Raw genomic sequence first — 24,862 nt, forward strand, 5'->3', positions numbered from 1 at the left:
GTGACAGTTGCTCAAAAAAGGAATGTACAATTTTCAATAAATATTCAATTTAATTTTAATGAGTTATGGTGTATTTGTTCAATAATTAACTTAAAAAAGGTTTCTTTATTTGAATTCTTTGCAGTTGTACAACACTAAAGTTCTAACCAAAACACAATGACGCGTTGCGCTCCGCAATATGCTTGAAGCACTACATCTGGCAACGCGGACCGCAACGCTTCATCGCAATTGTTTTTATACATTTTGTAAGTTTTTTTTATTAAAAATCAATATTATAACAATCAATTTCTGCAGTTATTGGTAGTGCTAATTAGCACATCTAAAAATTAAGTGCGGTGTTTTTAATTTGTGGATAATAAATAAAAATAACAAATAGAAGCAACAGGTTGCTAGAGGCACGTGTTTCAAACGTGAGAGAACCGTGCTCTCACGTTTCATGTTCAGTGTGTTGCAAAGCAATTGGCAACAATTGTGCTTTAATTATTAAGAATTTCAATAAATTAAACGGAACAAATGCTGCGCAAAGTGCCTCTTATAGTCATACTCGGGTCTACGGGCACTGGCAAGACGAAACTCTCGCTGGAACTTGCCGAACGCTTTGGTGGCGAAATAATTAGCGCTGATTCCATGCAGGTGTACACCAACTTGGACATAGTCACTGCCAAGGCCACTAAAGAGGAGCAAGGACGTGCGCCGCATCATTTGCTAGACGTTGCCACACCCGCTGCGCCCTACACAGTCACCCACTTTCGCAATGCGGCGCTGCCTATCATCGAGCAACTGCTGGCGAAATCAAATCCGCCGATTATAGTGGGAGGCACTAACTACTACATTGAGTCCTTGCTCTGGGACATATTAGTAAAAACTGATGAGCCTGCGGCGACACCTAGAAAGTTACAGCCAGCAATGTTGCTGGCGGACTCTGTGATGGCCACCATGACCTCGGAGGAGCTGCACAATCATTTGGCTGAAATAGACGCGGGCAGCGCGATGCGCATACATCCGAATAACAGACGCAAGATCCTACGCGCTATTGAAGTGTACCAAAACAGCGGTCAGACATTAAGCACCCATCTTACCGAGCAGCGCTGCCAGCCAGGTGGAAATCGCTTGGGCGGTCCATTGCGTTACCCACACACCATATTGCTGTGGCTGCGTTGTCGACAGGAGGTGCTCAACACGCGGCTGGAAAAGCGTGTAGATGGCATGCTAGAGCAGGGTCTGTTGGGTGAGCTGCGAGAGTTCCACAACAAATATGCGAACGTCACAGGCGAAGGTTACACCAAGGGAGTTCTACAGACTATTGGCTACAAAGAGTTTGTGCCTTATCTATCAAAATATAATGCCGAGCATGATGTCCAATTGGAGGCCTACTTACGCGCCCATAACTTTGTACTGCCTACGGTTGACGAACTGAAAGGCAAGAGCGCGGATGACGTTATACCTGTCGGCCTAGATTTGCTTCACAGTTGCTGTGAACAGCTTAAGCTGGTGACCCGTCGCTACTCAAAAAACCAGCTGAAATGGATCAACAATCGTTTTTTGGCCAGCAAAGATCGCCAAGTACCTGATCTGTATGAGCTGGACACGAGCGATGTCAATGCCTGGACACAGATGGTTTATAAACGCGCCGAGTCTATAATCGTTAGCTACATGGATGATGCGGTGTGTGAAATCGAGCCCCTGCCAAAGCGTACACATCCGGGTGCAGACTTGGATGAAGAGACGAGCAACTTCTGTGCGATATGCAAGCGCCACTTCATTGGCGAGTACCAGTGGAAGATTCATTTGAAGTCTAACAAACATAAACGGTGCAGGGAAGCGCTGCGTCGCAAACAGAAATCCGAGAAGGCGACAATCCATGACGACTCACAGACAGCCAGCTAGGCAGCTGGATTACAGATTTTATATACATACATACATGTGTATAAATAGACCAAAGTGGAAAATAAATGCAACTACGTAAATTTGAGTAGCTTGTTATTGTAATTGCAAATCGCGGCTGTTGTCGGCGGCTCGTCGCTGATAACCCTCACCCAAGGGGATCGCCTTACCAAAGGTAATCGCGCCCATTTTTAGCTAGCCTGCTATCGCTTTCAGTGCCCACAGAGGTTGTTGCCTGGCCAAAGTGAAAACATGTTTGTGCAAAAACTGCAGCCTACGCATACGACTGAACTCGTTTTATTTTTCATTTGCATTTCAGTCGCCGAGTGAAACGCACACGCAGAAATAGCAGCAGAAGCATCAAGATGGCAACTCAGAAAATTGGTAGGCAATCAGCTCAATCGTAACCCAATTGGGCAGTTTTAAAACTGTGCCCCATCCGTTTTCTTTAAAGCACTTTTGAGCGTTTCGGACAAGACGGGTCTGCTTGATCTTGGCAAGAATCTCGCCTCACTGGGCTATGAGCTGGTGGCTAGTGGAGGCACTGCCACCACACTGCGAGGTGTGGGACTTGTTGTCAAAGATGTGTCCGACATTACCGGTGCCCCAGAGATGCTGGGTGGTCGCGTCAAGACGCTGCATCCGGCCGTGCATGCGGGCATCTTGTCTCGCACCACAACAAGTGATTTGGCAGACATGAAGCAACAGCACTACGATCTGATTAGCCTGGTCGTGTGCAATTTGTATCCCTTTGCCAGCACTGTGGCCAAGCCCGATGTGACAATAGCCGATGCGGTGGAGAACATTGATATTGGCGGCGTGACTTTGCTGAGGGCCGCCGCTAAGAATCATCAACGCGTCACTGTCGTCTGTGAGGCCGCCGATTATTCACGTGTGCTGCGGGAGCTTGCTGAGCTGGGCGATACTAAGCTGGAAACGCGGCAGATGCTCGCTTTGAAGGCCTTCACACATACTGCCAGCTACGATGACGCCATCTCGGACTATTTCCGTAAACAATACGGCGCCGGCGTCTCCCAGCTGAATTTGCGTTACGGAATGAATCCTCACCAGAAGCCGGCCCAGCTTTACACACAGCTTGCCCAGCTACCATTGCGCGTTGTCAACGCCTCGCCCGGTTTTATAAATTTATGCGATGCCCTGAACGGTTGGCAACTTGTCCGGGAGCTTAAGCAGGCCCTGAAATTGCCCGCTGCTACGAGTTTCAAGCACGTATCTCCTGCCGGCGCTGCTGTGGGTGTTCCGCTCAGTCCGGAGCAGGCCAAGCTGTGTATGGTTGATGATCTGTATGAGCTGCTGACGCCGCTAGCCACCGCCTATGCGCGTGCACGTGGTGCCGATCGCATGAGCTCCTTTGGTGACTTCGTTGCCCTGTCCGATGTATGCGATGTGGTCACTGCCAGGATCATAGCGCGTGAAGTGTCTGATGGCATTATAGCTGCTGGCTATGAGCCCGAGGCTTTGGAGATTCTTAAGAAGAAGAAGAACGGCAGCTATTGCATCCTGCAGGTGTGTTATCGATCGTGTGATCGATAGACGTCATTAAGTTCTCGCTATAACTGCACACACATTTCAGATGGATCCCAACTATGAGCCAAGTGCTCTGGAGCGGAAGACCATTTTTGGGTTGACACTGGAGCAGAAGCGCAACGATGCTGTGGTAGATGCCAGTCTCTTTAAAAACGTGGTCAGTAAACGAGGTCCATTGCCCGCGGCCGCTGTGCGCGATCTGACCGTGGCCACCATTGCGCTAAAGTACACTCAAAGCAATTCTGTGTGTTATGCCCGTGACGGTCAAGTTATAGGCATTGGCGCCGGTCAACAGTCGCGCATACACTGTACTCGCCTAGCTGGCGAGAAGGCCGACAACTGGTGGCTACGACAGCATCCTCTCGTCGCCGGAATGAAGTTTAAGACGGGTGTGAAGCGCGCGGAGATTTCCAACGCCATTGACAACTTTGTGAATGGCACCGTGGGCAAGGATATGCCATTTGCCCAGTTCGAAAGCATGTGGGTCACTATTTCTTGTATTTATTGAGTGCAGCAATACAGCAATTTGTTTCTTTCAGGTTTGATAAGCCACCTGCCCAGTTAACCGAAGCGCAGAAGCTGGAATGGCTAAATCAACTGAATGGAGTCTCACTTGGCTCGGATGCTTTCTTCCCCTTTAGGGACAATATCGATCGTGCGCGTTTGGTACGTAAAGGCTCTGACTGACACGTCAACTTTAGGTAGCAGTTGATAATTTGTTATCTTTTCTCCCCCTGGCAGAGTGGCGTTTCCTACATAGCCAGTCCCGCAGGCTCAACTAATGATGCGGGTGTCATAGCCGCTTGCGATGAGCATGGCATAATTATGGCGCACACAAATCTGCGTCTGTTCCACCACTGATGACAATTACGTATACGATTCCTATCGAAAGTTTCCAATTCATGAATCGAATTTAATGGTTTATTGTTTATGATATCGTATATCTAGGAGAATTTATTCTCAACTCTCGGCTTAAGCATTGCACATTCCTCATACTGCAAACACGACAATAAAGGTAATAATTAAACGTTGGTCTTTTGACTAAAAGCTATTTATTTAAAGAAATTAGTGCCTAATTAATATACAGTTCGATTTAGCAATTATGAAATGCTGCAGGATACGATTAAGGCTCCAGTTTAATACCGCCGACTGCGCTGCTTGCGGCAAACGCCGCGGCAATTGCACACAAAGACGCAGAAAGTCAGGAAGAAGATAAGCACGGAGGCCAGCACCAAGGCCACCGATGTGGTCTGATCGTAGCTAAATGTGGGATCGAGAACATGTTGCTGCGGCAGCAACTGGAAGTCGACTAGCACTTGGGTGCCGTTGGGCGGCGGGCATGGTTGCTGCACAATAATCTCCTGATGCTGAACCTAATAGGCCCCAACCAAAGAAAACATCAATATGGTATGCCTCTTGCCTCTATGGATTTCCAAGGACTCACCTGCTTGTTGCGACACAGCTGCAGACCCGCCGAGTTCGTCAACGTTTCCGCGCTGAACTCGTCCTGCACCAGAACGGGCAGAAGCCAGCGCTGGGGGGAGGCTAATTGCAGCCAGGACCAGAACCTGGAGAGGTTACGCGGATGCAATAGATAGCCACCCACAGCGGTCAACGCGAAGGTGATAAGCGTATTAAAAATGGTCGCGGAAACCTTGCATGGCAAGAGATGCGCGCAGAAGAGGGCCAGCGTTTGAATGACGGTCAGATAGAGAAGCATGTAGCCTGGAATGAACAAGTTAGGTAAGCTGAAAGGCCAGACTCCTCAAATATCCGAGTCTTACCCATGTAAAGATAAATGCCCGTGTCACTGCTGTTGGAGTAGGTGTACAGTCCAGCCATACTGTGTGCAGGCAACAAATAGGCCAGCCAAATGCATAAGCTCGGGAAGAGCCCAAACAAACTCTGTGGAAACATGAAAATATTATTCCAGTTCTACTACCACCTTGAAAAACCAGTAACTAAATGAGGTCGGGCTTCCCATTGTCTACTGAAATCTATGGAAGACGTTTGAAAACAGGGGCAAGAGTCACACCAACCTGGACAATGATGTAGAGACTTCTTGAGTAGAGGCCTAATCGTATGTCTCGCTCGGCATGGCGTCGATCCTCCTGCGCATCACGAATCGTCAGCATGACGAGAGGCCAATAGACCAGTGCCATGACGCAATGATGATAGCCCAAGCGATCGTTGTAACCCAATTGTGGATCTGATGCGGGAACGTCCCAGAAGATGCAGCCAACACAAAGGGAGAGCACCGCCGCTGCAATCAACTTGCTAATCCAGGTAAGCAATGAGCCAGGTTGTTTGTAGCCAGCGAACCGCTTAATCAACGCCTTTGTCTGCCCAAAGAAGCCGGCTTTTAGTGTGAAATTCGGTAGTGAAGCGGGAGGCGCGGCCAGTGGGGGCTCAGAGTTTATTTGATCCCAGGCGTTTGCGAGGGATTCTATGCGCGCAGAGGACTCTAGCATGGCGGCTGCCGACAAGTCGTCCAGGGTAACCAAGTCAACTGCGAAAAGAAATATGTTATTTAAAGGTAGGCAATCGGAGTTAGGGAGCTACTTACGATAATAGTCCGCAGGATTCTTAAAGGGCGGACATGGATATCCCAATTCGCCCATGTGGCGCGGCAGATCAGCTCTGCTGCCCGAAAAGACGGTGCGACCACCGGAAAGCAACAGTACGCCCGAGCACATGGACAGGATCTCGAAAGTGGGCGGCTGTAGAGTCATGATAACTATGCGTCCGCCACTGCACCACTGGCGCAAATACTCCACAAGGAAGAATGTATCAAAAATGTCCATGTTACTTGTCACCTGGTCGAGTATGAGCACCGAGGACTGCGCAAGTAACTGACAAGCGACGCTAAGGCGTTGCTTCTCCGAATGCGTAAGAGTGGATACATTCGAGGCACGAACCGTGTTCAGACCCAGGTCCTCAATTAGCACATCCATCTAGAGAGATTTAATCGCTATACGAAACATTCAACCTAGATTATGAAAATGCTCACTTACCCGCTCTTTTAAATCGCTGCGATCCAGGGGTCCCCGTAAAGCAGCATGAAAGTTGAGGGTGCACTGCACGCTCATGCGTGGATCCAGCGATGACACATCCAGTGCGGGAACATAGCTACACAGTTCGCGAAGTCCCCGCCTATTAACCTGCTGGCCATTGATTAAAATTTCGCCCCCCATGCGCTCTCGCAATCCTGCCAGACATTCGGCCAGCGCCGTCCCCTCTCGCTGCGACGTCGCCATAATGGCAAACAGATCGCCTGCCTTGGCCTGCAGTGAGACCCCACGCAGACAGGGATTTACATCGAGGCAATGCACTTGTATGTTCGGATAGATGAGCCCAATGTTCGACTGTTTGCGCCCTTGCAGTCCATATTGACTGCTCCCATTTCCATGCGTCTGCTGATGCTGCTGGTGATGATGCCGAGAGCTGCCGTAGATGCGCGACTCACCATAATCCCCGTAGCCTAGCCCATCCCCGCCGGCCCCTAACAAATCTGCTTCGCTGTGCGAGCGATGGCCATAGTGCTTGCCACCGCCACCGTGGCCACCTCCCCCATTCCCCATATACTGATGGTGGGCATTGATGTGCTGGCCCACGGCTATGCTGGCGCGACTGTTGGCCTGCCTAAGCGCTGCTGCTGGCACCCCTTGGGCCCGTGATTCTGGCCGCGAGTGTGGTATGCCGCCAATGGCACGGAAGTCCGACTCGCTGCGGTATTTTCTCAGATTAGGCGGCACGCGACTGCGTGTCGTTTCGTTGTCGCTGCTGTCGTAGCCGGAGGACCCAGCAGCTGGACCTCCACCGACGCCACCAACGCCGCCGGAGCTATCGCGAAAGCCACGATTTACACGGCCACGCACGCCCATGGCACCCGGCCCCGGTCCAGGACGATGGGAACGCTGTGAGCCGGCGTTGGGAGGAAAAACGCGTGGCAGCCCAAACTTTAAATATGTGTACATGTTGGAACCCAGCGGGGATCTGTGAAGGCAGAAAAGGATTAGATTGTGTACCTGATGTTGTTGGGATTAATGTAGGTAGGTATTGAGACTATTGGAGGAAGGAAAAATAACCAATTATTCTTTATCGAAAACCCCTGGGAAGATCAGGCAGAGGTCTCTTTAGAGAAGTTACAGAGATACCGTGAGGTCTTTCATCAAATTAGGTATATGAGAGGTTATCAGGTATAATTTATTAACATTGTTTTAGCTGGGGGTTAATAATTCAGACATTTTTGGATATTAAAGTGTACTTACTTTGGACCATAGCGTGGATGATTCAATATGGATTGCACTGTTGTGTCGCGTAGCTGGAAATTTCCATATGGCAGCGGTGATTTGTCGGATGAGCCCAGCGCTGAGTCGGTGAAGTCAGAGTTCAGATTTTGCCTGTGCGTGAGAAAATTGTGGAAGGGGAAATGCATTGCATTAGCTTGTTGCGGTTAACTAGACATGGGCGTTGCATGGGGCTTTAGCAGGTGTGGTCAAATGGACATCTATTATTGCGGCTAACGTTCAATTAGCATTCATCGCAGTTGTACTTCCGCGTTATTGTTGTTGGCTTTTCTTCTGCGGTTTAATCAACCGTCAAAACTGTTCAAATTTATGCTGCCCCTCCGTTTTCCCTTGCTTTATTTAACAGGTGCAGCCTATATTGCTTCATTGGTCAGCCATGCCTTGATTTGGAAAAATACCCATACCGCATACCATAAATTGGCTTACCTATAAATGGACCAGGCATGCAAATCCTCTGAAGCAGCCGGGGGCAGCGGTGTGTTTGGGCCATGCGGCACTGAGTAGCGACGCTCCTCGCGTGACATTTTCTTATTTGTTGAGAAATTGCTCAGTTCCATGGTCTGCAATGAACACAGGCAGAGATACAATAATAAATAAATATTTTAAATTTTATGCTCAAGAAAATTATGAACATAGATTGCATAAATACAAATCTAGTTTTTACTGTGTTATTTCTTAAAGTACCCATGCTTAACATTTGTCGGTTTTTCCCCTAACATGATATCGATGCATTGATGTTTATAAATAAATCAACGATACATCGATTTTTTTGTTAAAGAACCATCGATGTTTTAACGCTTAAACGATTAACTGATTGAAAATCGGGAATACCCTCAAATCGTAAAGCTCCTTCATTTTGACAGAAGAAGCTTCTTTTTTTCAATCGATGGGCAGCGAAAGCTTTCTGTTCCTACTCAACCGTTTTCACCAGTTACCTTATTAGTTCCCGTAAGTATCAATGTCAGAAGGCATACATATTTTTTACCACTATTGTGAGATTCATAAAATGTACATATTAGCAATTCCAGAAACTTAGGTTGTCACGTTGCTTGGAAATAAATACGGAGAGTGCTTGCGTCAAACAGAAGTCGGCTATTACCTGGAAATGGATTCAGATAAGGAGTGTGACTCAGGCAGTGAATCGTCCGCAGATAATGACAATGATGTTTTTGATTTTAATATCATGTTGAATGCGGCTAATTCGACTGAGCGTCGGTTGAATGCTGAGTTCGAGGTACTAACCACTGATGAAGTCGTTGAGCTTCAGCGTGAGATAATCGACAAAGTTAATGTGCTACTTAAACTGCCGACTTCTATAACACGCATTTTGCTTAACCACTTTAAATGGGATAAGGAGAGACTGACTGAAAAATATTTCGATGGGAGCCAGGAAGAGATCTTCAAAGGCGCACACCTTATAAATCCATTTTCCAAAGAACCTAAAGTCGTGCGTCAGAACACTTCACATGACGGCCCCGAAGAGTGCGAAATTTGCTTTTTATCGTTGCCACCAAACTCTTTGACTGGCTTGGAATGTGGCCATCGTTTCTGCTTAAGTTGCTGGCAAGCGTATTTGACATCAAAAATCATTACGGAGGGTCTTGCACAGACAATATCATGCGCCGCGCTGGGCTGTGATATCTTAGTCAATGACGTGATTGTTACCAAGCTATTGTCTGAGGAAAGCGTTAAGGTCAAATATCAGCGGCTGTTAACCAATAGCTTCGTCGAGTGCAATCAGGTACTTCGTTGGTGTCCGGCCATCGGGTGCACCAACGTTATTAAAGTCAACTACTTCGATTCGAGACAGGTTAAGTGCAAATGCGGCCACGTCTTCTGCTTTGGCTGTGGGGAGAATTGGCACGATCCTGTGGAGTGCCGTTGGCTCAAGAAGTGGATCTTAACAGTTGTGAGTGACTCGGAGACTTTAAACTATATTGCGGCTAATACCAAACAGTGCCCCCAATGCAACGTAACGATCGATAAGGATGGTGGCTGCAATTATATGCTCTGTAGGAATCAGAACTGCAACTATCATTTTTGCTGGCTATGTCTGGACTCGTGGAGGCAGCACGACCATTTCAACTGCTTTAAAGATAATGAGTCCAGGAATGCATGCAATGCCCTGGAAATGAGACGTTCATCTCCAAATAGATATATGCACTACTACAAACGCTACGCCAATCACCTGGAATCCATGAGGCTCGAAAATAAGCTTTACGATACTTTCAATCAGAAAATCGATGAAATGAAGCAGCACTATAGAACCTGGATTGAGTTGCAGTTTTTGAAAACCGCTGTCGATGTACTCTGCCAGTGCCGTCAGACTCTCATGTACACTTATGTATTTGCCTATTACCTGAAAAGGAACAATCATTCCATGTTATTTGAGCTTAACCAAATGGATCTAGAGTCGGCGACAGAAATGCTGTCCGAGTACTTGGAATGCGACATTACTTCCGAGAATTTAGCTGATATTAAGCAGAAAGTGCAAGATAAATATAAATATTGTGAACAGCGTCGCACTGTTTTACTGGATCACGTGCATGAAGGCTATGAGAAGGACTGGTGGGACTACATAAAATAGCGACATACTTGTATGTATCTATTTTGCTAAACCATAGATAAATCAAAACATCTTGTTAAATGAAAATATACCTTCACATGTATAAAAAGCCTATGTGGACATTATTGCTCATCATTGTGGGAATTAGCTTAATAAAGACTTGCTCATGAGATGACTTTTTGTGCATTTGTCGTTTTCGTTTGCATTGTTCTGCTGCAAAAAGTCTAGACAACAAAAGCTGAAGACGAGTTTTCCATTCAAACACCCTTCCCTGGGAAGTGAAAGAGTATAATGGTTTTGGTGTTTAGGTTTGAAACACCCATTAGGAAGCAGCGTCAATCATATGTTAAAGATACTTATATGATTACAATGACGAGACAAATCTAAACCCAAATAGTGATGTCCGCTCTTCCGTTTGTTGGCTACTACAACGAGGTTTTTTTTGGGCGAACACATAAAATTCGAAGCAGAACATATCATCATATTAGAACCTTATATCGTAGATATTTTGAAGAGTTTTTGTATGAAAATCCTATATTTGATGGTTTTAAGTAAACAATGAACATTTTAATATAACGCGTACCGCTCGTATGCTTCACATACAAGTATATCCCATGAGCAAGAAAGATCATAGTGTGAGCTGTTTGGCATAGTAAAGAGTATGTATAATTTAGCTCGCTTTTCAGTTTTCTTGCTATCGCTGTTGTGCCCAGCAAATCGTTTGTAAAGCAACTTAATTAAGCCTAGAGAACAAAGAGCAACCACTGAAGATTTCGACACGGCCTCATGCGTTTTTAATGGCCAATGCGAAAAATACAGAAAAACAAATAAAAAATATAAGAGACATAATGTATTCAAATGTGGAACTGTGGGAGGGGGTCGTCTCATCTTTATGTTTGTGTGTGTGTGTGTGTGTTTGCATTGCCATTATGCAATCAAACAATAAACAAACGGTAGCAGATTTTGAGCTCAAAAGTGCAGCAACTCTCTCCCCCCACCCCATCATCCGAGTCGTCTGGTGCAACGAGGCGTATGCGTTTCCGTTTTGTTAACTGCATTGGCCAAAACCATATCAAGAGGGCCAAGTGTAACAGTAAACAGAGCTTATATAAATACATACATACGAACTACAAACATAGTATGTTTGTGCGCACTCAAGTTCTACTTAGGGCCGGCAAGCTTTTGGCTGCCCTGCGCAAAACGACTTTCATTCAAAAGTGAATGGCAAGTGGATCAGTGTCTGAGCCCACATCATTCGCTGAAATGACGGCGGCCCTAATTTAGCTTACTGCCACTTTTTAAATTGCGCTAAAAAAGATGAATTCTGCCCGACTATGCAATCCTCTTCAAAAATAATCTTTCAAAAAGAAGAATTTCTTGTAGCCCTCAGGAGGAACTTAGAATCTTTAAATATAATAAATGTTTGATGTAATAAAATAAATAAATAATATACAAAAATGCAAGAAAGATCTAAATCCTATAAAACAAAGCGATATATTTGTTTATGAATATATGTACTTACTAGTTGTATATATTCTATGCGGCGATGATGCTTGAGATTGACATACAAATTAAGACTATTTTTTTAGTCATTACTGAATGCTTTTCAGCCTTTCATAGACAACACCATTGGCAAGCCTTTATAAAAAAGATTTATGTGTAAGCTACAATAGTTCAAAAATCTAACCAGATTTAAATAATGTATAATATGAAGAAGACCTTTCTACTAACAACTCTCCAAGCCCGCAAGTGAATACTTTTCGACCCGTCCACTAAGTAGAATTTTTTAAAGAGAACAAATTCTATATGCGTTCCGTAGATATGGCAGTGACATGAAAAATCATGCTGATAGGCGATATTTGAAAGGTGTGTGGCTATAAATATATTGAAGAAAATCTGATGTCAGGTATACATATTATGTACGAGTGGCTAGTAGCATTTGTGCTCCTTGGCTGAAGGGTATCAGCAACTACTTCTATAATTATAGCTGTGGCCGGCCCTTGAGTTGAAAGTGAAGCTGCACCTGCAACCGTTTCGAAGCAGTTGCAACGCCCTCCCGACCATTGAAATGGTTCAAAAAATTTTACGTTTTGATTATCGCATACTTCGAATGCTTTGGATGTTATGCGCGTTATTATTAAACATTTTAATTATGATGCATTCGAACTCAAACAAACTGAGAGAGACTTTTGCCATTAAAGGCACTTTAATTGCGTGTTAAATTCGTTTTAATTAAAATCGTGTGTGTTATATAGTCAGTCGTCTGCTGCCAAACCTCCCCACAACTTCAATTCCACTGTTAACAACAGTTTAGTTTATTTTATATTTTTCCACACTTTTTGTTTGTTTGTTAGTCGATGTTTTTGTTTTTATTGTTAGTGGTGTTGCTGGCATTTTTAGCATGTCTGCGCTGTACTTGGTGCGTTGGGCTGACGGGCTCACTTTGTTCAGTTTATTCAGTTTTTATGCAGTGGCTGCCACCGAAGTGAAAGTGGAAGTTGTGGCAAGAAAGAAAAAGGTTTTAAGGCCCGTCTCGGTGTTAATGTAAAAATAAAGCGCTGCTACAGTTTAAACTATAAGTGTATACTCTTTGTACATACACTTGTACATTAGTATGCACTTAAATACACTCGAAAAATTGTATAGGCCATCCGAAATCAAAAATTACACATCAATTTAAAAAGCATTGCCTTAAATGTGTTTCAAGGAAACTATGACTCTAAATTTAGGACTGACAAGGCCTTAAATTTATTTTACACTTAAATAATATTACCTCAGACTTGGATCTGATTTTAGCCACAAAACTATTATTTTGCTTTTTTAAACGTTAATGTGTATTTGTAATATATGTGTATTAGTTTTTGCTGTTTGATTCACCTGACAATTTATAGTTTTTACTAAACGAGTAATATATTATATAGCCTCATCATAATAAATAGGTGTCTTAGGGCCGATCGATAAAAATATCACTTTTATTAGCATAACTCTGTTTTTAAAGATATCTTAAGGAAATTTGTGAATGATGAAGTTTTATCGAAATATATGCACTATATCATACATTATTTATAGCGCTTTACTACAATCTTAAATATATCCAAATCGGTTGTCTATATGATATAACTGCAATTGAAAATTTCGATACAAAAACAAGTGTTAGTTCTTAACAGTTGTTTGTTCATTAAGCTATCGTAACTAACTTTGGTATTAACATGTGTTTTTATAATCTAACCACTATAACATATAGCTGTCATAGGAACGATTGGTTAAACTATAAAAATCACCCTTTTTAATACCAAACTTTCTATTCATTTCGGTATCGTAACCAAAGAGTTTTTTATAATACAATATCATAATCCCAAATTTGATTAAAATCTGTAATTTTTATCATATAGCTGTCATAGCAATGATTAGAACACCAAAGTTTATTTTAATTGAATGGCTGTAGTTGGGAAAAGTGTGGGTACAGGGAATCCCAGAACAACAGCATTCCCCACTTGGGAATTAAACATCGAATAGACTATTGTAGTACAATGAAGCATTAAGTCCCCAATTGTCTAAATTGTAGATACACACATTTTTTGAGTGTAGGCAGGAAAGCCGCGCGGCTTTTTTAAAGCAGTTTTTTCTATGTAATCGATGATGATGATGATGATGATGATGATGATGATGATGATGATGATGAAGATGACGACGTCACTGAGTTGCTATTGGGGGCATTGATACTCGGCATTGATTTATGCGATCTGCATATGTTGTGTAAGTGCGCAAAAAGCATATAGACTGAAGAGACATCGTGATATACGAATGCTCTCTCTGTTACTAAACAATTAATTTATGCCATGAGCTAGCTCAGTTGGCAATGGAAGGGCCATTAAAACTGAATGAAATTCAACAATAAGGTCTACAATAACTTAATGTTACCTTGCAGATTTCAATGATCATTCATATACTAGTACTCAGGTGCTTAAACAATATATATATTTTTTTTTGTTAACAACATATTACTGGGATATTTAAATTATAGTATTAAAATATAGTCGATCAAATTTTCTTCTTTCCGTAAACTTCATTTTCAACTGAATGCGTTGTTATGGAAAAATTAATTATAGACTGGATTTGGAGTAAAGAAAAATAGTAAGAACTAAGTACGTTAAAAGTTTCATCATAGAAAGTGCGACAAATTATTTCAGACATTTTTAGTTAATTTAATTTCTTTTAAACTTTGGTTCATTTTAAAATTGAATAATATGTTTTATATTATATAATATATGATATTATAAAAAGAAAAACATTTTTCGATAATTTTTATCCAATTTTTTCTTGCCGCGCCTATGAAACTTACACTTTTCTCTGGACATGCTCATTATTATTAAACAAAAACCAATTTTATTTCCAGGTTCATTTCCCGCTGCATTTTGTATTGCATTGTATAATAAATCAAATTGAAGTGGACTTTCCAAACAAACAGAAAAAGCTTATCGACCACATAATGTTTATTGATAAAACTACTCCTAGCTTAGTAAGGCTGTCAAGTTGTTTTTTGTAGAAATTGAATTACGTTATAACTTCAACTTTAAAACTTAGAAAACCTAAAAAGAATCAAAAATTGAAATTATTTTTTTACTAAGTAATTTTATTACTAAGTAAGCTCGACATGAGCATTATTCATCTGTATATATTTCTAATAAATATTAGAATTTACATAATATACCAAATACTTGTAGTTAATTCTAATTTGATTTTTCGCTTTCTTTTAGTGTTGTATTTCTTTCAAAACTTCTTTTTAATTAAGTCTTAGAAATGTGGTTCGTTCATAATACAGATACATATAGTATATACCTACGTGTCTCTTATAATATTTGAAATCATTTGACTTTGTAAGTTTCGTTTCAAGCTTCTGTGTGGTCTAAATAAAGTCATGACCAACAAATCAACGACCACCATTTATTGGCCTTAATAGCTAAGCTGCTGTTTTAGTTGAACTGGACTGGAGAGCATATACTGCTAAGCCACCTTAAATTCTTGACCAGTTGCATATGCCACAATAAGCTGCATAAAAACGAGCTGCAGCTGCAAACACTTCGCTGTGGCAGAGACAGATCGGCTTACTAGTCAGCCAGTTAGCCATTCTTACAGTGGCTGAGGCTGACAGTCAGACAGTCAGACAGTAACAGCAGTTGCTCGCTCGGAATTAAATCATTGGTGTGATTAGTGGCCGCATGGCACTTGTACTTGCAACGATGTGCCAATGTGTGTGTGCAACTCGCAAATGTCGCTTTGCATGGCTCGGCGGATATATTGGTGTGGTGTGACAATTAATTGGCCAACGGTTATTGGCAATAGCTAAGCTCGTTGCGAATGATGAGTGTGAGGCGATTATGCACAAGCCAGACAAATCAAGAGCCAGCCAGGCACCCAATTGAGTGCGGCTAGTGCGGGATAGTTGGCTGGCTGACTGGCCAACTCCAAGACCCGTTGCAGTCGATTCATTCCCGTTGGCTGTGCTGCATTTTTTCAGTTGAAAGATACGCGACGCTGGTCACTCGGTTGCTTGACAAGTGGAAAGCCGTTGCGTTGCCGTTGACTCAAAACTGCAGTTAAACACGATTCGATATCCGAGACTTCGACTCGACTGCAACTATGAGTACGACTGCGCCTTCAACTAGAAGTGCGGTCAAGTTTTTCGGTCAGTTGGCTGTCGCACATTTTATGATTTAATGGAGCGCGCTTAAGTGCCCCAACATAATAACAATTTGTTGTTTACACGTAGTTTCGTGGGTCGGCACTTAACTGTTTACATGTTTCGAGCTGTGCACATGAGGCCGTCTAAATAGCTCAACTGCAACTTGGGCGTAGTAGCCATTGAAATGTGTTTGATGGCTGATTGGGTTACCGGCAACCACCAGAGGGGGTCGTCAATGGGTCAACATGCGGTTCTGTACGAACGATTCCCACGCAACTGCCGACCCCCAATGCTGCGCAAAAACCAGCCAATTGGGTTAAGCTCTTTCCTTTTTACAGCAGTAGCTTAAGGCGCCCTGCTTAACCACGTTTTCATTTCACTAACAAGAACTGAATGTTGCTGCCGCACTTGCTCCACAGCTGCCAAAACTTGTTCGCTGTTTTAATTTACACGGACAAAAAATTCGGACTTTCGTACTAAGCAGTCAAAGGAATCTTAAGTATTTAATATGGTAATTGCGTAATATAATTGATAAAGTCGTATCTTTATAAGTACTATAAGGGAGTGTAGGAAAAATAAGCCCTAATATGGAGCTCATGGAAATAAAAATACCAGATAAAGAATATCATTGAGGTTTCAGCTATAAATTAAGAACAAACATTATGCTTTTCATCCTTCATTATTTCAAATCTATTAATTGTATTGTTTTATTCGGTAATCTTTCTCTGCGGCCACAACAAAAGCTAAAGTTAGAATAAGTAAAGCTTTGCTGTACCTATTAAATAGTTTGTATTCTTTTCATTATTATTAATATACTATTATTTTCTATATAATATACATATATTTTACAATTCAATTTCTTCTCTTTCTTACTTTATAAATTCTTGAGTGCGAATTATAAAAATGAATGAAGATCGATCTCAATTTTCAAAGTATCACTTTTTTTGATAAGTGTAACAGGTAAGGGGACTGGGCGAACAGGCTGACTGCCAAATCAAAGGCGACGCGACAGCGTGTTTTCAATTTTTGTGACTGCTGTCCGACATCTGACAAAACTGTCCGCTGGCCAAACTCAAGATGATGTTGATGGTCGGTTTGGTCTTAGGTCCCGTCTTGGCATGACTGTGGCCTCGCCTTGCCTGGTCTGGCCTGGCCTGGGCTGGCCTAGTGAGAAAGTGAAACTTTTGTGGCATAATTTCTTGCTGCCGCTGCCACTGCCGCTGCCGGTGCTGCTGTTGTTGTCGCGGCAATGGGGCGTATGATAAATACCAAGTCAAGCGAATAATTTGTATCGTGTGTGCGCGCAAAGTGGGTCGTTGTTGCAATTTTGTAATTTGCAATTAATAAAATATGCGGCATGCCGCATGTGCAAAACAGGTCAAACGAGTTGCCAGTTGCAGCCCACGAAATTTGTAAGCGAGCTAATTGCACGTGGCACACACTACAAGTACAGATATATGAGATTTAAAAACAGTTCACTCTCGATATCCCGACCAATCTTTATGCGAACTTTCCTTTACTTCAAGTAAAGAGTGGGGCAGAACCTTTGGGGAATATTGCTTACACATCACTAGAATCCCCTTAACTTAGACCACTTCAAAGAGCTGTTCTAATATTGAAAAGTGGGTCAGCACCTTTTGCCAATATTGTTTACACATCACTAGAATTCCCTTTATCCCCGGGCAGACCGGCAGATGGTAATGATTGCATCGATTCCACTAGTCATGGCGATCATATGAATTCCTTTCACCTTTTGCATACAGGATATAAAAAAGCTTTAACCTTAAACAATAAATCTAAATACTTAGAGCATTTATCGTCTTACATTATGTATGTTTGTATTATTAAGAAGGCAACACATTGCTTGAATAAATGAAATAATTGCATTGCTCACAGAATAAAGAATAAACTTTACAAAATACGATTCAAAATTCTTTCGTTTCATTGGGTTGTTCTTTTAATTATAAATATAATAGAACAATAAAAGTGCTAAGAGTTGAATAAGATGTTCTACTCAAGTAGATGATATATAAACGTCTTCTGTACATATATATTTTGTTGAATACTTTCACAACCTGAATCTGCTCGAACTAGAATCATTTCGTGGCCGTTAATGCTTGGAGTTACGGAAGTGGTGCTGAGCCTGCATGTATCTGCATTTATATGCCCCGACTGCCTCACTAACCTCAAGCCAAAAATCAAAGTGTTTATTTGTTTAATTTGTAAACTGGAATACAACCCGTTTCAATATGTATTTTTGGGCCAACATTCCAAAGCACTTGGCTCACTTGGCAAGCGGTTTGTTGAACCTGTTGCGAGGGGAACAACAGTAAACAAAATGAAATTTTTGATAAAGCTAACCACAAAGCAATGTACAAGTAGAGCCAGCAGCACAAACCGCCGCAGCATCATCATCAACTTAATCGTGAGTATTCATCCAGTTTCGGCCCCAACTTATGTTAATTGACAAAAACGACAACAAAAAGAAAAAAATAAGCAAAGTTAGAGTTTTGTTTGAATTTTTTTTTAGCACATTTCGGCATTTCCTATAGACAGCAAATATGCAAATTTCGCGCGTAAGAGTATCGCTCAGATAGTTCAGCTGTCAGATAAACGACAGTCAGTCAAATCAGAAAAGGCCGTGTCTTGAGCACGCTTCAAAATGTTAACGCAAAGAGATTTACAAAATTTTGTGAAAGTTTTTGTTGTGAACTGCGTAAATTGATTATGAGAGAAAAGATAGCGATGGACAGAGGGCAGATATGTATGCTATAAGCAAGAGATGTGTGCGTGTGTGTGAAAATTTGCTTAAAAAACATAATTTAATTTAATGATCTGTCATGCGTATTTGTTCAACTTGAGAACTGCAGAAAGTTCAAATGATGATGACGATGATGATGATGAAGACGGCGATGAAGCTAGCAAAATCATTGGACAAAGCCATCAACTGAGTCAAGTTGGAAAAGTGGCTGATGCAGCCATAAGATACGCCATGAAATGAAGTTATGGATTACGGCAGCATTTGCCCAACAAATTGTTATTAAATTAGGCAATACGGGCATATCACAAAATGTTTAAAACTTATAAAAGCATAACGAACGAACTACTGACTGAATGAATGAATGAAACAAATAAAATAAAAGAGCAGCTGAAAGAATGACGCTGAATTGTTGTTGCTGCTAATGTTACTGTAGCTGCTGCTGCGGCTGTTGTTGTTGCTGCTGTTGTTGTTGCTAGTATTAGGTGGCCGTTTGTGCTGACAGCGCTGAAAACTCTCAGTCACTCAGACACTGTGACTGTGACCCCAAAATCAAGCCAAGTTAATGTCATGCCGTCGACAAGTATTCGTCATGGCTTCATAGCTGTGCATGTGTGTGATTATATGTATACTATATCTATGTGTATGTGTGTGTGTGTGTGTGTGTTGTGGCGGTCGTTGATTTTCATATGCTGGCTTAGTTGTTGTTGCTGTGCCTTGCCGCGGAAAATCCAAGCAAGGTCAGTTTTATTAATTGCCAAGCCAAGCGATTTTACCTGCGCATATTTACAGCCAATTAACGCCAATCTGGCAAACACTTTCCTGTATTACAGCAACAATAACGGCAACGTGGGATAATGGCGACAGCTGTGTGGAAACAATTGGGTTGGCCAAAACTGAAAGCAAGTGGCAAGACAATTGCGACAAGTTTTGCATACCACAGCGCCCTATTTTGTTGCACGCATTCCAGTTTCATTTTCTTTCCCATTTTTTTCTTCTTTTTGTTCATATTTATTCTGCACGTGTGTCCCGCAAACTGACAAACACTAATTGACACGAATTCCACGTAACAAACAAACAAACAAACACAATAAAAAATAACAATTTTTGCGCTACATGCATACATACTTATGAAAAATGTAAGAGGCACACGAATTTGGCCAACTCTCCCGGACAGAAAGCTGGCGACGACGACGACGACGACAACGACGACGACGACGACGACGACGACGACGACAACGACTCCGATGCCGATGCCGACGGAGACGGCGACAACACACCCACATCTTTGGCTCATGGCGCCGCACAGACCTTTTGTAGACTAAGCCAAGCTCAATTCACAAGTTGAATGACATAAATTCAACGGTAAATTATTCCCAGCACGTTTATGAGTGTGTACGACTATCTGTGTGAGTCTCAGTTGTGTACTAAACCACAAAGTACACTATACTTACAGAAGAACCAATTCTACAATTGACTTTTTCGAAAATAGCCACATTTTTTGCAGCTCTTAGCATTACAAAATAGGAGAGATCATTACAAACTAGGTTTTCAGTTATGAACAGCGATATATAGCAATACCCATCCAAGTAGCACGTTTTTTAAATTTTGTTTTCTTTGAAGTAGAAATCACCAAACTTGGTATGCAAATTCACTTCAGCCAGAGGAAGGGAAAGTGACTTACTAATAAAATAAAAAATAAACGATTTTCAATAATTGTTTGAAGTGGATTCACTTACTACACATGCTCGTATATATTTGGCATTGCACTCGTTTTGGGTATCAAATTTTATACATTTGTTATTACTCTATTTAATTTTGTTTATTTATCGCCAAAACTTGTTGCCAGCTATCTGCCCGGAAATATAAAAACTGTCAATGGCAGCTGGGCGCTTGAGGATAGATAGAAAATGGCTCCATTTTCTAATATATTGATGAAGCTTAAGTCTTGAGCATACATAAAACAGCCGATCGATTGAACTTGGTTTTATTGGTGAAACGGAAAGTAGTAAGCAATTTTTTGTTGTTTGGTTTGCGATTTAAGACTCTGTTGCTGAATTGGAAGCCAATGTCGGATACCTAATCCCAAGCCACCGCACAACATTTGCTCTTTTAATGCAATTTTATAACCATTTGTATGTAGAGAATTAAGTTGAATGATTATGAACTGATACCAAACAGCCTTGTTATTATTATTTAATAAAATTGAAATAGAATATATAATTTGCCTTTAGCTGCCATAAGTAATTGTAACTCTTGTTTATATATAAATAACTATAAAATATTGAATAAATAGTGTAATGAAGTCGTACAAATATGTATTTTTTTAAACTTTTGAATCATTATGTTTTAAAGCCAACTATAAATATTCAAATATTCATTTTTTCTCCGAGTGCACACATCAGGTTATGTTCTATGTCAGCACAATTGCTGCTGCTTCTTCTGTTCTGATTAGTTGGCAGACACGCATTCAAAGTCAAAGTGAAATGAAGTTCTTTTTTACGGCCAGATTTAAGTCTATAAAAGTCACGAACTGTGCACATACTTTCTTCTAATTATGCAGTAAAGGCGTGTGTGTGTGTTCTGCTTTTTATGTGTTAATTAAATTAAAATAAGAAGTAAATTAACTTGCCATGTACCTTGGCTATCAATGTGCACATTTTTCATGGTCGCAACTTTTATGGGGCCTCCACGCCACTCGGACCTTTCAACAGCACAGCTTGTTCTACATATGCCAGACAATTTGAATTTGAAATTTCTTTTTCATTGGCCCATCTATTGCAGACACTTGCGCTGCGGGGCAATTGTTGTGGCTCGTTAACTTTTCTCATAGGGTTTGGCGAGGGTTTTCCCTCCACTAGCTGGCTTAGTCAGTTACCGGCTTGGATGAGAGATGGGACTGTATTATTACATTTATGGCTCATCGTAAATGCTCAAGTGCTGATTTCATCGACTAAATCGACTGCCAGTCAAAGCATTCGATTGTGGCCGCAGTCGGGCCTCAGTAGTCAGTGAAGCTCAATTAAAGGCCATGAATCATACTTTTGAGTTAGCATTAAGCGCCTGGGCCCAAGTGGGCGCTGCAAGGCAAGAGCCGATAGCTCCAAGAACCAGAACTACGACCAATAGCAGCAGCCACACCTTTTATAGCTAGCTCAGAGCACTCTACCCAGCAATAATCTGTACAAAAATATTTCGAGGCCCCACACACCTCATCGCCCGCTGGGACCCAGCAGGCAGAACGAAATAACAGAAACAGCAGCAATGGCTGACATGATTTTCAATCAATTGTCGACGACGGCAAAGTTGCCGCGCATGTGACTTTGTCTAGCCTTCAAGTTCTTTGTTCGGTCGAGTTCGTGTCTTAAGTCTTTCGTTTCAAATACTCGAACTTTGAATGGAAATTGTTTCTGCATTGGTATTGGAATCGCTATTGGTATCGGTATTTCTATGAATTGAAGTGCAAGTCAAGCGCGGCATGATCTGATGACGGCTCAAGAACAGAACAGAACATTTTTTTTTCGGGCAAGAACTCAACGCTCTCGGGCACCGTTAGCTGTTATTATAATATACTGTTAACTAATTTACACGCACAAGCTCCCCAAAAGAAAATAACAACAAGTCACCCTACAACAACAATAACAACAACCATTACAAAAACACAAGCTGCAAAAGCAACAACAGTTCAACAACAACAATAAATCGCCGCTGATAGCAAACATTTTCAATGAACGGGGCAGCATTTAACGATCAAGCTGTTAACGGTTTTTACAAAGTAATTAGGTTTGAGTAATTTGAGAAATTGAATCTGAGACCATTTGCATGTGACGAACGAAGGCAGTTCTAATGATTTATGGGCTGAGAACGCTACCTAATGGCTAGCCAGTGAGCCTAAATAGTCAGACGGTGATCAACCGACAACAACCAACAAATAATTTCTCAACGAACATTTTTGAAAGTGATTGTACACCAACTGGAGTGACAGCCGCATCCAAATGACCAAATGACCAAATGAATGAATGACTGTGAAAGTAAACTTTTACGCGCGCACGCGTCGCTTGCTAATTCCTCAACAATTCGTCAAACAGACGGAAATTATTTGAAGCCATCGAAACTAGATAGCTAAAAATTCCATAGCATAGCTTAACTTTTGAAAACAATCAAACCGAAGGTATTTGCATCATGAGTTATAGATGAAATAAAATACATTTTTTGTTTTTAATTATTTTAAATCAATGAGTTTTATTGTGTTAGTTTTTGTTTTGTATACTGAGGGCGAAGTCGCTTTTAGAAATTAAAGTTGCGCAAAGACGCTTATAAAAATGCAAAAATGGCGATGCAGAAGATGGTCGGTACTACTATTTATATTTGCGTCACTCGAATCTTGTATAAATCAACTTTTTTTATGTGGCAATTGGCTTCGAGTTATAGACGTTCGGCAATATTCTGATGAAATATTCATTAGGATGCAGGCCATATAGGCACTTAGCAGCGTTCGTTTTGGCATGGAAATCATCGGCGTCATACTCCAAAGTCAATAAGCAAGGCAGACCACAAATATTTAGAGACAGAGGAAATGCCAAGCCGCAGCTGAAGTGAAAGAAAACAAACACAATAAGTTGGGCGAGCTAGCAACTTGGCCAGCCAGACAAAGATGCGGCCAAACAAACAAACAAACAGAAACTTGTATCTTTAAGATACACACTCGCACACACACACATAGTGGCTTGGATATGGACATGCCACTTGGCTATGGTGGCTGCTGTTGCTTTTGCTGTTGCTGTTGCTGCTGAGCGCCCTAGCCAAAGAACTTTGAGCATGAAGACAAGACAAGACCAGAAAAAACAAAGTGGAAGTAGTGGAAATGGTGGAAGTAAGAAAGACAGATAGAACAGCAGTGTTGTTGTAATGTTGCTAGACAACAACAACAAAACTGGCTTGTGGGATCTTTGACCTACGATGGCGACGACCGAGCGAGCTGGTATGCTGGCGAGCTAGCAAGCTGGCGAGAGAACCGACCAACTAAATAGCAAAAATCAACAACGTGGAGCGTCAACAGCGGGCCCGTCAACGCCTCGAGAGCCATCGAGTGTACAGTGTAGATACTTTTGCTGGCCATATACCAGCGCGTATATCTGTATACCACTGTATATACATATATTTATGTGTGTGTTTGTGTGTCTGTGTGGTTCTAAGATACTTGTACTCCACTAAGGTGGCAAGCGACTTGCCTCAACGTATTTTGCCACTTGATGTGTTTAATAAAATTAACAGTAAATACCAGTTGTACAAACTCTAATTAGGCAGGCAGCTGCTGCTATTGTTGTTATATTTATTATTGCTATTGCTATTGTTGTTGCTCTTGTTTTTGTTGTCGAAATGCGTGTCGCCCCGGGCATGTTTTGTAACTCTTTTGGGCCAGACATTTGTTTGGCAAACAAATTGAATTCGTTGCGGACCAATTTTACAATTTCATGCCTTTTAGTATTTCATCGAGGGATATACAATTTATTTTTGTTTGTATCTTTTGGAACTTACCAAGCTATTTTTGTTGTAGTTGTTGTTGTTGCTGTCGTTATAGTTGCTCCGCTACTAGGCGTGTTTTATTGGAGTAATCACTTCTATTCAAGCCATACACACTCAGCACATAAACATGCACACAAACGCGCACGCACACTAGCTGCGTCACTTGTTGTTGGTGTTGTTGTTGCTTTCTTATTGGACAAACTTTACTTTTTAATTTATAATTATATTTGTGACTGCATCAAATGGCGATTATTATGCGAGCAATCTCCAATTTTATTTCACTTCATTAACAAAATTTGCATGCACTTGCCGTATCTATGAAAATTATTGCACATTTGGTGTGTCGCTAGCGCTTCGTTTCATATTTAATTTGCTTTTTTTTTTTGTACACTTAGAATTTTTTAGCGCCGTGCGCAGCCAGCAACGAAAACAGCGCAGCCAACAGCCGAAGCCCAAGTCAACTCTCTCAGTGCTCTGCTCAAACCAAACTGAGCTGAACTTGGCCTCGGACGCCATCTTAGCCTGTTGCTGTTGCTGGAAGTGACGGTAGTGAGCGATTCCAATGCCTTCCAGTCGCTCTCGCTACC

General features: G+C 41.8%; 4 protein-coding genes across 4 annotated transcripts; 3 read left to right on the forward strand and 1 right to left on the reverse strand.

The window, feature by feature from the left end:
* The first annotated feature begins 202 nt into the window (after window positions 1-202).
* On the forward strand, window positions 203-4,447 carry LOC115621891 (bifunctional purine biosynthesis protein PURH). The gene is made up of 6 exons (XM_030515719.1): window positions 203-245; window positions 2,204-2,268; window positions 2,339-3,411; window positions 3,479-3,912; window positions 3,972-4,098; window positions 4,174-4,447. The coding sequence occupies exons 2-6, from the start codon at window positions 2,250-2,252 to the stop codon at window positions 4,291-4,293; spliced, it is 1,773 nt and encodes a 590-aa protein (XP_030371579.1). The 5' UTR covers window positions 203-245; window positions 2,204-2,249; the 3' UTR covers window positions 4,294-4,447.
* Window positions 400-1,980, forward strand: LOC115621893 (tRNA dimethylallyltransferase). The gene has a single exon (XM_030515722.1). The coding sequence runs from the start codon at window positions 514-516 to the stop codon at window positions 1,885-1,887; it is 1,374 nt and encodes a 457-aa protein (XP_030371582.1). The 5' UTR covers window positions 400-513; the 3' UTR covers window positions 1,888-1,980.
* A 77-nt stretch (window positions 4,448-4,524) lies between the features above and the next one.
* On the reverse strand, window positions 4,525-24,716 carry LOC115621890 (ATP-binding cassette sub-family G member 8). Its single transcript, XM_030515718.1, has 9 exons — window positions 24,288-24,716; window positions 8,169-8,302; window positions 7,704-7,835; window positions 6,447-7,428; window positions 5,999-6,386; window positions 5,472-5,941; window positions 5,217-5,337; window positions 4,877-5,157; window positions 4,525-4,805 (listed from the first exon to the last, which is right to left on the reverse strand). The coding sequence occupies exons 2-9, from the start codon at window positions 8,297-8,299 to the stop codon at window positions 4,569-4,571; spliced, it is 2,742 nt and encodes a 913-aa protein (XP_030371578.1). The 5' UTR covers window positions 8,300-8,302; window positions 24,288-24,716; the 3' UTR covers window positions 4,525-4,568.
* On the forward strand, window positions 8,565-10,422 carry LOC115621892 (potential E3 ubiquitin-protein ligase ariadne-1-like). The gene is made up of 2 exons (XM_030515721.1): window positions 8,565-8,690; window positions 8,762-10,422. The coding sequence occupies exon 2, from the start codon at window positions 8,848-8,850 to the stop codon at window positions 10,327-10,329; it is 1,482 nt and encodes a 493-aa protein (XP_030371581.1). The 5' UTR covers window positions 8,565-8,690; window positions 8,762-8,847; the 3' UTR covers window positions 10,330-10,422.
* Window positions 24,717-24,862: the final 146 nt, after the last annotated feature.

This window comes from Scaptodrosophila lebanonensis, unplaced genomic scaffold (assembly GCF_003285725.1).
Source record: "Scaptodrosophila lebanonensis strain 11010-0011.00,11010-0021.00 unplaced genomic scaffold, SlebRS2 tig00000024-arrow-pilon, whole genome shotgun sequence".
NCBI lineage: Eukaryota > Metazoa > Arthropoda > Insecta > Diptera > Drosophilidae > Scaptodrosophila > Scaptodrosophila lebanonensis.

Coding starts and splice junctions, on each gene's coding strand:
- LOC115621891 (XM_030515719.1), top strand. Junction 3,412..3,478: donor GCAGCTATTGCATCCTGCAG/GTGTGTTATCGA, acceptor CACACATTTCAG/ATGGATCCCAACTATGAGCC. Junction 3,913..3,971: donor TTTGCCCAGTTCGAAAGCAT/GTGGGTCACTAT, acceptor TGTTTCTTTCAG/GTTTGATAAGCCACCTGCCC.
- LOC115621893 (XM_030515722.1), top strand. CDS start 514: ATGCTGCGCAAAGTGCCTCTTATAGTCATACTCGGGTCTACGGGCACT.
- LOC115621892 (XM_030515721.1), top strand. CDS start 8,848: ATGGATTCAGATAAGGAGTGTGACTCAGGCAGTGAATCGTCCGCAGAT.
- LOC115621890 (XM_030515718.1), bottom strand. CDS start 8,299: ATGGAACTGAGCAATTTCTCAACAAATAAGAAAATGTCACGCGAGGAG. Junction 5,338..5,471: donor GTCTCTACATCATTGTCCAG/GTTGGTGTGACT, acceptor ATGTTTCCACAG/AGTTTGTTTGGGCTCTTCCC. Junction 4,806..4,876: donor AGCTGTGTCGCAACAAGCAG/GTGAGTCCTTGG, acceptor GGGGCCTATTAG/GTTCAGCATCAGGAGATTAT.